The 15197-nt window shown below is 44.4% G+C and overlaps 1 protein-coding gene across 1 annotated transcript in view; it reads left to right on the forward strand.

Moving 5' to 3' along the window:
* The window catches only part of SORL1 (sortilin related receptor 1), a 158164-nt gene that overhangs the window by 104001 nt on the left and 38966 nt on the right, over window positions 1–15197 (forward strand). Inside the window, exons 24-30 of the mRNA XM_046637979.1 lie at window positions 385–507; window positions 2570–2689; window positions 8042–8167; window positions 10880–10987; window positions 12564–12695; window positions 13593–13724; window positions 14361–14495. Of these exons, the coding sequence (XP_046493935.1) occupies window positions 385–507; window positions 2570–2689; window positions 8042–8167; window positions 10880–10987; window positions 12564–12695; window positions 13593–13724; window positions 14361–14495 (876 nt within the window). The remainder of the gene's footprint in view (window positions 1–384; window positions 508–2569; window positions 2690–8041; window positions 8168–10879; window positions 10988–12563; window positions 12696–13592; window positions 13725–14360; window positions 14496–15197) is intronic.

Below are 15197 nucleotides of genomic sequence, written 5' to 3' on the forward strand. Positions count from 1 at the left end.
CTTCCTGTATGAAATTGCACTTCCTGATGGTAGTTTTCTAGATAGAGATATTTCTGCCACTTATTTAGAAGACACCTTCACGTCTGAGGGGATCTCAGGAGGTAATCTGTGCCATCACTCTCTCTCAGCCAGGTGACAGTTTCTCACTTCTCCCAGCCCTGTGCCAATCTGGATGCTGTCCATGGAGAGAGAGGCCTTTATCTCCCTTGGTTGTAAATTTCAGGTTCTCACGCAGTGTATTTTTTCCATAAACCTAGGTTTTCTGTTTCTTTTGCTGTGATTAAAATCTGCTTCCTTCTTTTTTCACTTGGCTTTCCAGTGGGATGTTTGTGTTGAGGGGGATGAATTGTACCTAACGATTATCATCTCTCTTCCCCATTTTAGCTACTACCATTTGTGATCTGGACACCCAGTTCCGTTGTCAGGAGTCTGGGTCCTGTATCCCACTCTCCTACAAATGTGACCTTGAGGATGACTGTGGAGACAACAGCGATGAAAGTCACTGCGGTAAGGGGACATGATGTCCAGGAACCCCGTTCCAGAGGGGGGCAGCACCCTTGCTTACTGTGCTGTACTAGTGGATGGGGTGGGTTGGATGTGGAGGATTTCTGAAAGCTGTTTCAGGATTTATGGTGTCCAGCTGCGTGACCACCTCCATCCACATGGCAGGGTTGATTCATTCATAAAGCTGTGGACCCTGCTTTACCTTGCAGAGATGATGTAAGCATCAATGTGATGGTAAGAAAGACTTCTAAATGAGTTCAGACAGTTATTAACAGCTATACAGACTTGGCTCACGCCTCTAGGAGGCTGTGAGAAAAAGATACAGAGACACAGACTATACCTTTGTGAACTGGTTTTTTTTTTTTTAAACCAATCTAGTTCACTAAGTTCTGTTAGTCAGCAGATGGTACAAACATTGTTTGAACATCTGTTTTGTCAATGGAATTTTTATATTTAGAAAAATAGCGTGTTGGAATTGCAAGGAGTGATGGATTCTCTAGTTCAGCCCTTTTAATGTCCAGATTAAATGACTGAGGTCCGTAGAGGTCAGGGGGCTTATGCAAGGTGACACAACGAGTTTGAATGGGGAAGTGGAACCCTTGTTTCCCATGCCTTTCTGTCGCACAGTCCTGCCATGTTTCACGAGGCCTGTCTTAGTTCCTGGGCTCTGGTACCAAACTCAGAGTTGCTGATCATCGAAGGAGGAAACATCATGCAGTACACATAGTTCCCCAGGTTGGAGGGATCATAGTGTGAAAGGGAAGTGAGAATGGAGGCCAGACGCTGACCCACATGTTGTGATGAGCTGGTGTGGCCCTGCGGGCTCTTTCTGCCTGTCCGCGGGGACAGGTCCAGACAAGCTGTGCGTATGCTCCTGGACAGGGCCTGCTTATCCCCAGCGGTAGTGTGACTCACAGGGACTGAAACAAGAGGAGCTGGGCAATGCTTCTTGTCTGGCTCTCAGAGGAGTATTTTTGGAAGGTTACATAATTTTCGTTCATCTTTGTAAAAATGTGAAGTTCCAGAAAACAGTCTTTTGAGTTTACAACTGTTTTCCCTTCCTTCCTCCCATTTCCTCCTCAGCACTCTCCGAGGGTTAAAGTGCCCAGCTAGGTTTGCTTGAGTAGGAAGGAAGCTCCACATGGTTGAGGGTTTCTGGTGTCGTCTTGCTCAGTGGGCACGCTCTTGACCATTAAGTCCCCTCAGATTCTCCATCCGTGGCCCATTCACGCCAGTATGTCCTGACTCCATCCCAAGCTCCCTTCCTCTTCATAAGTGTCCAGACTGTTTCCTCATAAATACCTGAATCACCAACTTCACCATCAGCCTGTCTTGAGTGAGACAACCAAGGCAGCCACCCGGGGCCCCAGGCTTGGCTACTCCTTTTTTTTTATAGAATCTTTACAATTCCATCTGAAAGTTCTGCTTTAAGGATACAGGGCCTACAGCCAGTGTAGCCTCCCTTCACGTCCTGGTCAGGTCACTGGTTCATTTGCCATGGGCCCCCACCCTTCTAGAGACAGCCCAAAGCCAATCCCTGGAACTCCAACCCACAAAAAGTCCCGAGCTGTGTCTTCTGTATTCTAGAAGCTCAGCACTGAACTCGCTTTCCCTGAGCTGAGCATCTCCTATTGATCAGCATATTCAGAGTTCTCATTACTCCTTTTCTGAAACCACAGGCTCTGTCTCTAGAAGTCTTCTGTTTCTTGAAAATTCTACTTTCTGGGCAACTAGAGCATTGCTTCCCAACCTCCTTCCCATTATAGCAAGCTAGAGAGTGATAGTATTTGTAAAGTGCATCAAAGGACGAGGCTGCTCTTGCCTGGAGGCAGCAGTGGCAGGGGTCCAAGGGTGTCAGTAATTCGGCACTCCTACCCTCCATTTGCAACACATTAGTTGGAAACCATCCTTGATGACCTCACATCCCTGGTTAAAGTGTCTTCATCCATGCTGTCTCTGGGTGATCAGCAATAATGGGTGCATCTCTAACCCTCAGGAGCATGGACACCAGAGACAGAATTCTGAGCAAGCTTTTGTCCTCACGTCTTTTTGGTTTCACCTGCAGAAATGCACCAGTGCCGCAGTGACGAATACAATTGCAGCTCTGGCATGTGCATCCGCTCCTCCTGGGTGTGTGATGGGGACAACGACTGCAGGGACTGGTCTGACGAAGCCAACTGTACTGGTCAGTATTTCCTGGACTCTCTTGACAGCACTCATCCGTTCGTGTGCGGGTTGGCATTGCAGCCCTCCGTGATCATAGAATCTGGCCTCTAGGAAATAGATCTGAGAACTTAGCTAGTTCAGTGCTTCTCAAAGAGCCGTCTAGGATAAGGTTGGCTGAAATGTAAATTGATACCCCGCTTCCTTCATCCAGAAATTTTTAGTGTGAAGAAATGTTAACTGAACTGAACAGTGTCCTGAGTGATATAATTGATTTACGTCTGGCTCAAGCTTCTCATTTCTTTAGGACCAGTTTACAGACGGGCCCCTGGTCTGGGGACCATCCATTGAGTAGCACTGAACTAGCTCATGTTCTCGAATGGAGCATCAGCGGCTTCTGCCATCAGTGAAGCCTTAAACTGTGCTTCTAGCTGTTTAGGATAAGATGTCATTAAAAATAAAGTTGGAAACAACATGAGGATACAAGGAAGGCTTGATGGTATAAAGGTAATATTCTAATTCTTCTGTTGGGTGATAGCTTCACTCATGTTCATTACACTTTTTTATGAATGAATGAGAGCAATATGCCTTATGGTGGAGCTGGGGAGGGCAAGGAGTTGGGGGAAATTGTGGCAGAATAAAAACAAATTCCACTACCTGATGAGTAAATTTTCTCCGCAGCCCCCTCTAGAAATTGCCATTCAGTTTTTCCTTAAACCCCTCCAGTGATAGAAATAAATATGTTTCATGTAACCATTTATGATGAGGGCAGATCTGCTTTTATACCGTGATAATTTGGCCTTCTTTTTGCAATTCATCATTAATGAGTCATCTTCTCAATCGTCTGGTGTGGATCATTACTCTTACGATTAGAGGAGTGACTTCTAAATCTGTGTCTTAATCTACCTCACCCCTACAGTACCTACACTTCCCAGCATATGGGAGCTCAAAGCATGCCTACTAATTTGTAAAAGCAAATAAAAGAAGGTAGATCTGTTAGCATATTCCAAACTTAAATACAAATAGCTGTGTTATGGTTTGGTTTAGATTTAGTTCCTCAAGGGCGGAAATGAGCATGTACTCCTTTGTATCCCTCAGTGCCCAGCGCCTGGCAGAGTACATGCACACAGAACCCTTCTTGTTTGGGTAATTTTACACAACTGCTTCTCTCCATTCATTTTAGTTTAGAGGGGACCTTATGCGGCCTTAAGGAGTAAATGGATCTCCTCAAATGCCATATACATCATGCAGGATGATCTGTGATAGTGCCAAATTCCATCCCTGTGTAAACTTCCCCCATGTCCTTTCTGGTGCAGTGTCGGTGTCTGCACCTCTTCTTCTGGAAGGATTGCAGGAAAGTGCTTCTCCATATGCAAGTATGGCCTGCAGAAGGAGGACAAACCAAGGTCCCTGAAGGAACTGCTATCAGCCTAGGAAACACATGAATGCTCTTTGAAAGCTTCGGGTTTGAGGGGATAATTGGTTAATAATGCAGTGCACTTAGGTTTGTAAATTGCAGGATGATTGAACATCTTGTTAGCATAACCATATTAGTCAAACTTGAGCTTCAGCAGTGTGCCGGTCCTCCGGAATGAATTAACAGCTTCATTTCTGTGGGTGGGCTTGCCATAGACTCCTGGTTTTATCTCTGGCTTTCTCTGGCAGGGCTAAGTGGGGAAAATGTAGTGTTTGCACCTGAACTGCAGCCTGGTTGCAAAGGCTGGTCTTCCGAACCTTTTAAAGATGATTCTCCTTCCCCATCATCTCAAAATAGTCAGAGGTCAGATGTGAGCTCATTAAGATGTGTGGCGTGTCACTTCATTTCCTGACCTAATAAATTAAGTCATGTGCAAAGCCAAAGAAAATAGGTTGGACCAGCTGACTTCCTGTTGGCCTTGGCTGGCACGCATGGTCTGTGCTGGGAGTTTTCTTTACTCTTCCCCTCCCTACTTTTTGCTTTCCACGGGGTTAAGTTTTCTTTATTCCCTTCTCTTCATCCCCTTGCATTAGTTTTGAACTTAAACATTTGCCTTCTGTTCTTGTAGCTGTTATCCTTTGACATCTTGTGTGTATTCTTAATGTCTTTTCCCCTTCCCTAGACCTGCAAGACTTCATAATACTGTGACTCCGATCTCTGTCCACGGTTCCAAAACTAACATGCTCAGTAAATACTTGGTATTTTAAAACACGAATTTCTTGGTATTTTAGTTTTACATTTAAAAAATTCTAAAATGAGTCATTGTTATCTTTTAGTAATTGAACTTATTTACAGGTACCTACCTATGTACCAGTTGCTGCTCGTATCTGGTGCTTCCTCTTAATGTACATCCTTCAGTCTTTCTTACTGCGGGAATCTGAGTGCTAAACTCTTTCAAGATTTTGTTTATGTAAACATGTCTTTATTTCACTGTCAATCCTGAAGTCAGATGGATCTGAGTTTCAGAGTTTGTAGTAATTTTCCATAAGTATTTTGAAGGAATTACTCCAGTTCCTTCTGGCTTCTTTTGTGTTGATTTGAATTCTCCTGTCAGGTTATCAGTTCGAAAAACAATGAGACATTCTTTTCTCTCTAGTTATCTTTAGGTTTTCAGTGTTTTTCTTTTTGTTGTTGTTAAGCAGTTTTACCTACCTAGGTATGGAATTATTTTTATTTATCCTGCTTGAGACTTGTTTCCCTTCTAAAATCTGAGGATTTATGTTTTTCATCAATTCTGGAGAATTACAGCCACTATCTTTTCAGCTATGTCTATTAGCTAGTTTCGCTGGTCTTGTCTTCAGCTGTTACTATCACCCATTTGTTGAACTGTCTCATTCTGTTGTTCGTGCCCCTTTTTTTTTTTTTATATTTGCTGTCTCTTCATGACTCTGTGCTAGAATCTGAGTTACTTCCTCAGATTTCTCTTCCAATTCAACAGTTCTCTTTTCAGCTGAGTGTAATTTGCTGTTTCACTCATCCACTGAGCTATTTTTATTTCTATAACTATATCTTTTACATCTAGAATTTCTGTTTGGTTCGTTTTCACGTCTGCCTTTTATTTTTCAGTGCCCTTTCTTTATGCTTTATATTATTTTTTGTGTCATTAATCATTCAGATTGTGTTGATATTAACATTTCCCCCCTCATTCACTTCCTAATAGTCCAGTGCTTTGTAATAAATGAGGCACTGCTTTCCTTGTCATAGTAATTAATTCATCTCTTTTTGCCCCACTTTTATTTGGTTAAGGCGTTTGATCAGATATTACAGTGGGTCTTGCTGAGTCAGGAAAGATCTGTCCAAGTTGTTGGATAATGGCCTCTATTAGAAACCCTGAGATTCTAATTTGATGATCATTTACCCCATTAGCTTTTCATTCTTGCAGTCACAACGAATTCTGCCATGCAAAAGATTCTTCTTTTTATTCCCCAAATTCTTTAGTCTGTATTAAAGTCAATCTCTTCCATTCTCATAATTTAAAAAATTATTAATTGAGCATGTATTATTTACCAGACACTCTGTCACAGAGCTAGTAAGTTACTCAGAAGACAGGAAAATTCAGAAAAAGAGGATATGTTAAGCATTCCAGTCATACCTGGCTACTTGAATGAAACTGTGCAAACTGGTTAGTCCTTCTGAGCTCAGCTTCCCTGACAGAATCTGGAGATCTCAGACGTGCCTCCCAGAATCGTCATTTGGAAACTCCATTAGCATTCTGAAATTGTTCTCAATTAAAAGTGAAATGCATAGGCTGAATAATAGCAAGTAGATCAGTAAATATGGCAATGAGTTTAGGCAATAGGATCTTTTATGAAAGTGAACAAAGCTTCGGTAAAGAATTTCTTTCAGGGCTGTCAGGTTGTAAAACCAATAGACCAAAAGTATTGCAGGCAATAGCTGTTAATAGGACAAATGCTCATGCAACCATGTAGGATACACTTATTCCTCTCATCAGAGATATACATATATTTAAAAAAGATGTTTAAGGATTCTGAGTTCCAAAGATTGTAAAGTATTGAAACTTCCTATAGACTTGTTTACATGCTACCAGATAGAACCTTGGTCTTCAGAGAGATAAGACAACAGATAATGGACCACCGCTTGTTTTAAAGTGGTTTGAAAAATTGAGTTTTTCGTATTTCAGACTATTGCAAAAAATAGCCTCAAATTCAGGAGGAATTCTGGAGGGCGGTGGAAACCAATTTTCCCAACCCTTGAGTAGCTTATTGCCAACCATCTCGATTGAATAAGTCACTATAGTTTGCACTCAACAACCCACTTCTGTTTGTTTTGCCTCCTTCTCTTGGGAAGACATCCTGTCCACGTAGTTAAACTAACACAGAGCCCGTTTATCTCGGTGATATTATTTTATGCCGGTTGTAAACAAGGCCACTCCTGGCTTTCATTCAGTGATCAACAGACACAAACAACTTTCCGTTTCAGAAAGGAAGGGGAAATCTGATGGAAAAGGTGGTTAGAAGTGTGGTTGGGTTTGAGGCAGATATTATGCATTTGAACTAGTCTTTGACTGAGGTTTTGAGATGTTTCTAAATGACTTCCAGGTGGCCTCAGCCTGTGTATGCAAATGAGCTCTCTTCATTTGTAACAGTGACTCTGTTTCAGTTACCTCTTTTTTTCTTTGCATGATTGTAGTGGCTGCCATGTATTGTTGGCTGGTAGACGTCATTCCTGATTGTCCAGAAAGTTAGACAATTCTAGATTCTGGGGCCTGCTTTCTTTGTGATTTTGGATAAATCTTTTATGCTCATTGAACCTGGGGTTTTCCACATTTGAAGTTGAGTAGTTTATTTAGAATTATAAAATCATGGCCTTTCAGAGCTTACAAGGGTCCTAGATATCAACATAGATGATGAAACTGAGACTCCCAAACAGTTGCTGGACCAGGTCTAGAACTCAGTGTCCTGATCACACATCACCTCTCCTTATCCTACAGAAGCTGGATGAGTGAGAGGATTTATGTGGGAAGATAGAACAGCAAGGTAGAGTAGAAAAGGCACCGCCTTTGGACTTGGACAGCCCTGGTGCTATTACTTAATTATCTTTGTGAATGTGGACGAGTTTCTTATCTCTCAGAGCCTGTTTCTCATCTGTAATCCTTAACTCATAGGTTGTCGTGAAAAGATAATGATCTCTTAATGTGTCTATCTGTGCTTGTGTGACATTTATAAACCCATAAACTCAAGTCCTCGCTCATTCAGGAGGCTGCACTCCACCATAAGGGCAGCCCCAGGTGCCTACCTCCTTGCCAAGGAGAAACTCAGACCCTCTAGTTCCTACCTTATTACCTAGTACAATCCTTCTTTTCAGTCAGCCCCTCGATGGTTGATGGGAGTGAAGACACGGGAGGCATTGACAGTTTCTCTTCTCTTTTGCTGGCAGCCATCTATCACACCTGTGAGGCCTCCAACTTCCAGTGTCACAACGGGCACTGCATCCCCCAGCGGTGGGCGTGTGACGGTGACACAGATTGCCAAGATGGTTCTGATGAGGATCCAGTCAACTGTGGTAAATGCAAATGCTTTGGCCCCACCCGCAGCTTCTCCACTGTCTGCTGTTCAGGAAAAGAGGCACAGATGGGCCAGGAAATGAAATGCTGTTCTGCTGTGCCCGTGTACCCACTCTGACAACTAAACAAGCCTGCCCACTTTCTCTGGGGCCTTGCCATAGGATATATAGGGCTGTGTTATGTAGTCTGAATTCTCAGGCAAGCAGTTTGCCTCACTGCTTTTTTATAACAATTTGAAGAGCAGGAATAGAAACCAACTAACCTACCCAGAGTACTAAATACAGTCACATTCCCAGTGTCCTGCCAGAAACCAGCCAACAGTTCCTGTATAAATGGCACACTTGAGTTCTCTATTATGGTCCTTTGGGAAAATGGCTCGCTACCCCTGAGGTGGAACTTTTTCACTATAATTGATTTAAAGAAGAATTCTGAGATAATCAATCACCTTCACAATAGAAATTAACCACGAAATAGCTGCCACACAAATACAATATATAAAACACTTTTTTAGACAAAATGTTTTTAAGGTTCTCTATCCCTTTGCTGTATGTCTGTAGGAAAAACTCCCTGTGTTTCTCCTCCACTATCAATACTCTTCTTACAGAATACTTGACTTCTGACACTTCTTGGCCACCAAATGTGTATTTTCCACACCAAGCAGCTCTCGGACACCAGCTGGGTGTCCTACTATTTAACTCAGTCCCGACACTGTCTTCCTCAAGATAGCATCAATCCCACAGGTTAAGTGCTCAGTCCCACAAAACTTCCCTCTACTTCAGATGACAGTCACAGGTCCCCAGTTGTCACCTGTACTTCTGACTGAGCAGCTATAAATCTGGATTCTCACAACCCCTCCTTGGGTGTGATAACTTGCTAGAATGGCTCACAGAACTCAGGGAAACAATTACATTTCTTGGTTTATTATAAAAGGATGTGATAACGGATAGAGATGAACATTCAGATGGAGGAGATGCGTAGGGCGAGGCATGGGGAAGGGCATGGAGCTTCCACACGCTCTCCAGGCACGCCACCCTCCCAGCGCCTCCATGTGTTCAGCAACCCAGAAGCTCTCTGAAACTTATACTTCTGGGACTTTTTTATGGAGGCTTCATCACATAGGCATGATTGATCATTAGCTCAGTCTCCATCCTTCTCCCTTTCCTGGAGGATGTGGGCATGGGATAGAAAGTTCTAGGCCTCTAATCATGGCATGGTTTTCTTGGTAACCAGCTCCATCCTCAAGCTATTCAGGAGCCCACTGAGCATCACCTCATTAGAACAAAAGACACTCCTATCACCCAGGAAATTACACGGGTTTTAGGAGCTCTCTGCCTATAACCAGGGTCAGAGACCAATATATATTTTCTATTATTTCACATCATATATTCCAAATTTTCATGAGGTTGTAGTCATTGTCTACATGTTGTTATGTATTCTACTCCTTTCGTGTTACAGTAGTAAACAAAGATGTTTCCATATATCTGTATTTTTCTGTTATTAGTGTTTTTGTCACTTTATATTACCTTAACTTACTTAGTCACTTCCTGTTTGGGCATTTGAGTGTTTTTAGTTTTACTCTGTTTTACTCTGTTATGCACAGTAATACTATTCATGTCCTTGGAAAGGCTTGTTTTTCCTTTGAGATACTTCCCGGGACGTGTTCCTCAACATGGAATTGCTGGGTTGAAGGTTCTGATCGCTTTGAATGATTCTCATTAAGTGTTTCCAGATTTCATTTTCAAGTGATTCTACCAAAAGCATCTCCATCAGTCATACGTTGTATATTTCCCCAGGTCTCCGTTGATGTTACGTTTTACCTTTTTAGTTGTTTTCACTGATGTGATAAGTGGGAGTTTGTCTTGTGTCTTAATTTTATACTGTTTAAAAAACTTTTTAGAGTTAGTGACATTAAATATTTCCCCAACATGTGGTACTCATTTACCATTTCTGTTTGATGTCCTTTGAATAATTTCCTAGGAATGATGACTTTCTACAGGATTAAAACATATTTTCTTGCCTTACAACTAATCCTTCTGGAAGTATTCTGCTGAGAGTTGGGTTTGCGGCGGCCACGACTGACCTGCTAGAACTGATTTTTAAGCCTCATGTCTGGCAGTAGCTCTCTGTTCAGGAGAAAGGGTGACCTCATGCTAAGAATTCTATACTGAGTGTGAAGTCTAAAATTCTTAGCATATCTAGAACAAGTGCCCAATTCCCACGCTGTCCCCATAGGAAACCGTGGTCGTACATCCTTGCAGAATATTTTTGTGCATATATGCAAGTTTAAATATATTGCATATTCTTGTCCTGTTTTACACAAGTAGTATGCTGTGCACATTGTATTGTACTTTGGTTTTGCACATAACTATATATCCAGGCCTTATTTTTACACAGTGCTGCTTCATTCTCTTTATTCCAGTGTACAGTAATTTATTACAAAGACCCTTTTTGATGGACATATGGGTAGTTTTTAGTTGATTGCAAACTGTTGCAATGAATAACCTCGTATTTATATTATTTTTCACTTGTGTAGGTAGATGACATTTCTAGAAGTGGCATCGCCGGGTCAAAGGATATACCCATTTGTAATTGGGGTAGCTGTTGCAAGTTGCCCTCCTTGGCTGGTACACATTTATACCCCGCCACCGTGTATGAGAGTGCCTGCCTGTTTGCTCTTCCTCATTCTTCTCTTTGACTGAATTACATTTCAGAGAAGAAGTGCAATGGGTTCCGCTGCCCGAACGGCACCTGCATCCCGTCCAGCAAGCACTGCGATGGTCTGCGGGACTGCTCCGACGGCTCGGATGAACAGCACTGTGGTGAGTCCTCTCCGGCCCGGGGAAGCGGCTGGCGGTGTGAGGGAAGGGCGTAGATGGGACTAAATCCTTTCATTTCCTCAGGACCTGCCTGTGGTTAGCTTTGAACCGAATTGGCTCTGAGTGCTTCACCAGGACTCTGAGAGGCCGATCCTGGCAGGGCGAGGGGCCATGGGGGAGCGACTGTGGAATTAGGTCATAATTCAGTGAACATTGTCGTTTAGCTGCGGTATGTTCTGTGCATCCACCAATTGTTTTGAGCTGGACACTTATTTCTCCTACTTTATTGTTTTATTAGTGTCGCTGATGATCACTCAGGTAGCAGTTTTAGGCCAGGTGACCCTTTTTATCCCCATTTTTCCTTAGACCCAGAAAGGTTGTCTTGGTCAGAGGGCTCATCCTTGAGTATGCATAGGAACCACGTGGGGAGCTCTACGGCTCCTGGAGCCTGGCTCTCACCCTCGGAGTCTGATTTAATCACTCTAGAGTAGGCTTGGGCACTGGGAGTTTTCAAAGTGCTCCAGGTGCTTCTAATGTGCAGATTGAGAACTGATGCAGTCGCGCAGGGGTTGGCAGAGCGGCTTGTGGGGGGAATCCAGCCCATCACCTGTTTCTGTTCACTGGAGTTTACTCTGAGCACAGGCACTGCCATTTGCTGACTCGTTGTCACTGACTGCTTCGTGCTGCAGTGGCAGAGTTTGATAGTTGTAATAGAGACTGAACGACCTGCAGAGCCTTGAGCATTTGCTCTCTAGTTGTGTTACGGTGCTCTAGAGAAGCAGAACCAGTAGGATGTGTATGTCTCTAGAGAGAGATTTATTTTAAGGAATTGGCTTGTACGATTATGAAGGCTGGTAAGTCCAAAATCTGCAGAGTGGGCCAGCAGGCTGGGACCTAGGGACAAGCCGATGGTGCAGTTCAAGTCCAAAGGCTACCTTCTTGCTGTGTCCTCACACGGCCTTTTCTCAGTGCTTGCGTCTCTGCTGTCTCTTCTTTTAAGGACACCGGTCCTATTGGATTAGGGCTCCACCCTGATCTTTTTAACCTTAATTTACCTCTTTTACCCTTATTGACCTTGTTTAACCTTTATTACCTCTTTAAAGGCCCTGTCTGCAAATAGTCACGCTGGGGATTAGGGCTTCAACTGATGAATTTGATGGGAGTTATAATTCAGTCCATAACACTGATCCTTTACGGAAAAAGTTTCCCAACACCGTATTAGGAAATCAGTAGTATGTTAATAGTGGTTAAGATGGGCTTTGATGTCAGATGGCTCTGGATTTGTTTTGGCTCCTCCCTCAGGAGCTGTGTGCTCTTGGAAAAACTTAATGCTGCCGTTCCCCTCTGTTTCATTTTCAAAACAGGACAGTAAAATCTCTCATAATATCGTCTTGAGAGTTTAATGATGTACTTCTCTGTCAAGTGCTTCGGTCAGGTCTTCGCACAAAGCAAATGCTGGGTAAACAGTGGCTGTACTGTTTCCGGAGCACACATCTGTAACGGGGTGCTCGCTCAGGGTTAGCGAGGGCCTGCCAGCCCCGAGTGCTCACAGCCTTTTCTCCTCCCCGGACTCCTTCAGAGCCCCTCTGCACACGCTTCATGGACTTCGTGTGTAAGAACCGCCAGCAATGCCTGTTCCACTCCATGGTGTGTGACGGCATCGTCCAGTGCCGTGACGGCTCCGATGAGGACGCGGAGTTTGCGGGATGCTGTGAGTGGGGCCGGCGGGGGAGGGAACTCGAGGTCATGGAAGAAACTGCAAGGGGTGGGCCACTCTGGGGATACACCTCCCCCTAGTTTACAGTTCTGGATGGAGTGCGTTTTCTGAGAAAGACTTATGTTTGTTGCTTCAGAAGTACTGCTTATTAGTCATTGGTGTGTCACAGAGAATGACCAAGATCTTGGCTCCAACGTCACCTTCTCCGACAGGCCTTTCCTGCACCTCCATCCCTCTGTAGCCCCCTTGCCTTACTCCAGGGTCTTCACGGCACTTACCACCACTTTGCACACCACATGTTTATTTTCCTGCCCCTCTACCCCTGCTGGAATGGGTGCTTCCCAGGAGCAGGTCTGTTTCCTTCCCTGCTATAGCCCGTTCCTAACACAGTGCCCTGCGTGGAGTGAGTACTTGTATCAATCTGCTCGGGCTGCCATCACAAAGGACCCAGAATGGGTGGCTTGAACAACAGAAATGTATTTTCTCACAGTTCTAGAGTCTGCAAGTCTAAGGTCAAGGTGTCAGCAGGGTTGGTTTCTTCTGAGGCCTCTCTTCTTGGCTGAGAGATGGCAGTCTTCTCCCTGTGTCTTCACATGGTCTTCCCTCTGTGCTTGTCTGGGTCCTGAACTCTTCTTAAAAGGACACCAGTCCTCTTGGATTTGGGCCCACCCTAAGGACCTCATTTAACTTATTTGCCTCTTTAAAGGCCTGATCTCCAAACACAGTCACCCTCTGAGTCCTGGGGCATAGGCCTTCAGTTGCCTTGCTTTTAAGGGGTCCTCCTTGGTGGAGGCCACTTGCTCTTTCCTCTTGTTTCTAAGCAGTGTTACTGCTTCGAGGTCTTCTGTCTGGCAGCAACCCGGATTTTATGGATGTTGGTTCCTTCTCTAGCCCACGACCCTGAGTTCCGCAAGGTGTGTGATGAGTTCAGTTTCCAGTGTCTGAATGGAGTGTGCATCAGTTTGATTTGGAAGTGCGACGGGATGGATGACTGTGGCGATTACTCCGACGAAGCCAACTGTGGTAAGAAGATCTTAGATCTGCGTCCTCTCGTCCCTGATGGTCAGGTCCTAGTGGCTCCTGTACTTAAGGAGGGCACGCTCAGCACACTCTCAGGCTGGCTGTGCCTTCTCCTTCCTCAGCAGTAGTTCCTGCCAGTTCTTGAATCTCCATGTAAGGAACTGAGTCTTGAGGTGGGAACCTGATCCCAGGGGATGTGTATTCCATTTCGTTGTCTTTCCCTAGTTGGGAAGTTCACATTATGTATAGGGAATATGGTAAAGGAATTACGGTAAATATTTTGGAGTGTGCTTCCCCCTCCCCACTGAAAGTTATAGATACCACAATGTAATAAAGTCCTTGTCACCATTGGATTTTAATCAATATTAGGTCATTTGTTTGGTAAAATGTCAAAATTAAAAACCTTGGGTGTCTTCTGCAAGATGTAGAAGTGTAGGTGAGAGCAATGTGAGTTGGGGCCTGGGAAGAAGAGGATGTGGTGTTTGTCTCCCACTGGGTCCAAGAAGCTGCCTTATCTTTCTCTGGGAGGGACGTGTAGGCTGCCTTGGGGCTTGGGTGTGGAGGAGGCTCTGTGTTGCTGGAGCTTTATGTTCACACTGGTGCAAGGCAAACGACTGATGGTGTGGTTAATCTCCCCAGAATACCCTACAGAAGCCCCAAACTGCTCCCGCTACTTCCAGTTCCAGTGTGAGAATGGCCACTGCGTCCCCAACAGGTGGAAATGTGACAGGGAGAACGACTGTGGGGACTGGTCTGATGAGAGGGACTGTGGAGGTAAGGGTCCTGGTCAACTCCACAACCAAGACGACAGTGTCCTTGCACCTGTCTGTACAGAGTGTCATTTGTCTCTTCAGTGCCTGGCTTATTCAGTGATTTTTGGTGGGGGTAACTCACTGAGTTCTTTTCTATCCCCCTCCCAGTTTGAAAATCAGTGTGGTTGGTTTCTCCTGTTTCTAGGGTTTTCATTCCCTGTTTTGCAGGGCACAGTGAGAACTCTAGACCCTAGCTACTCTAAGTGTGGTCTGCAGACCAGCAGTGTGCGCATCTGCCCGCTTGTTAGAAATGCAGAGTCTCTGACACCGAGGCCTCCCTCCAAGTCGGAATCTGCATTTTAACCAGATCTCTCGGTGATGCGTGTGCCCTGGTAGATTTGAGGAGCGCTGATGTGGAATGCGGGCTCATGCCTTTCCTTTTTGGTATTCTCGTCTCTGAACCAGGTCTGAGGGTAGCTGCAGTTGAGTTAACCACAACAGTGTTTAGTCTCTGCAGGAATTCTCCCACCCACCCTGTGCATTCTGAGTCACCTTCCTTCCATCAGCCTGTGTGAGCCCCCGCAAAAGCAAACCCATCTGAATATTCGCCCATGTCAGGTACAATACGTAAGGTGAATCTGCTCCAAAAAAGAGCAAGGAACACATTCTATTCTGACACCCCATTATAATGATTTTTAGATGAGCTGTTATTCAGAACTGTGCC

The sequence above is a fragment of the Equus quagga genome, chromosome 14 (genome assembly GCF_021613505.1).
Source record: "Equus quagga isolate Etosha38 chromosome 14, UCLA_HA_Equagga_1.0, whole genome shotgun sequence".
Lineage (NCBI taxonomy): Eukaryota > Metazoa > Chordata > Mammalia > Perissodactyla > Equidae > Equus > Equus quagga.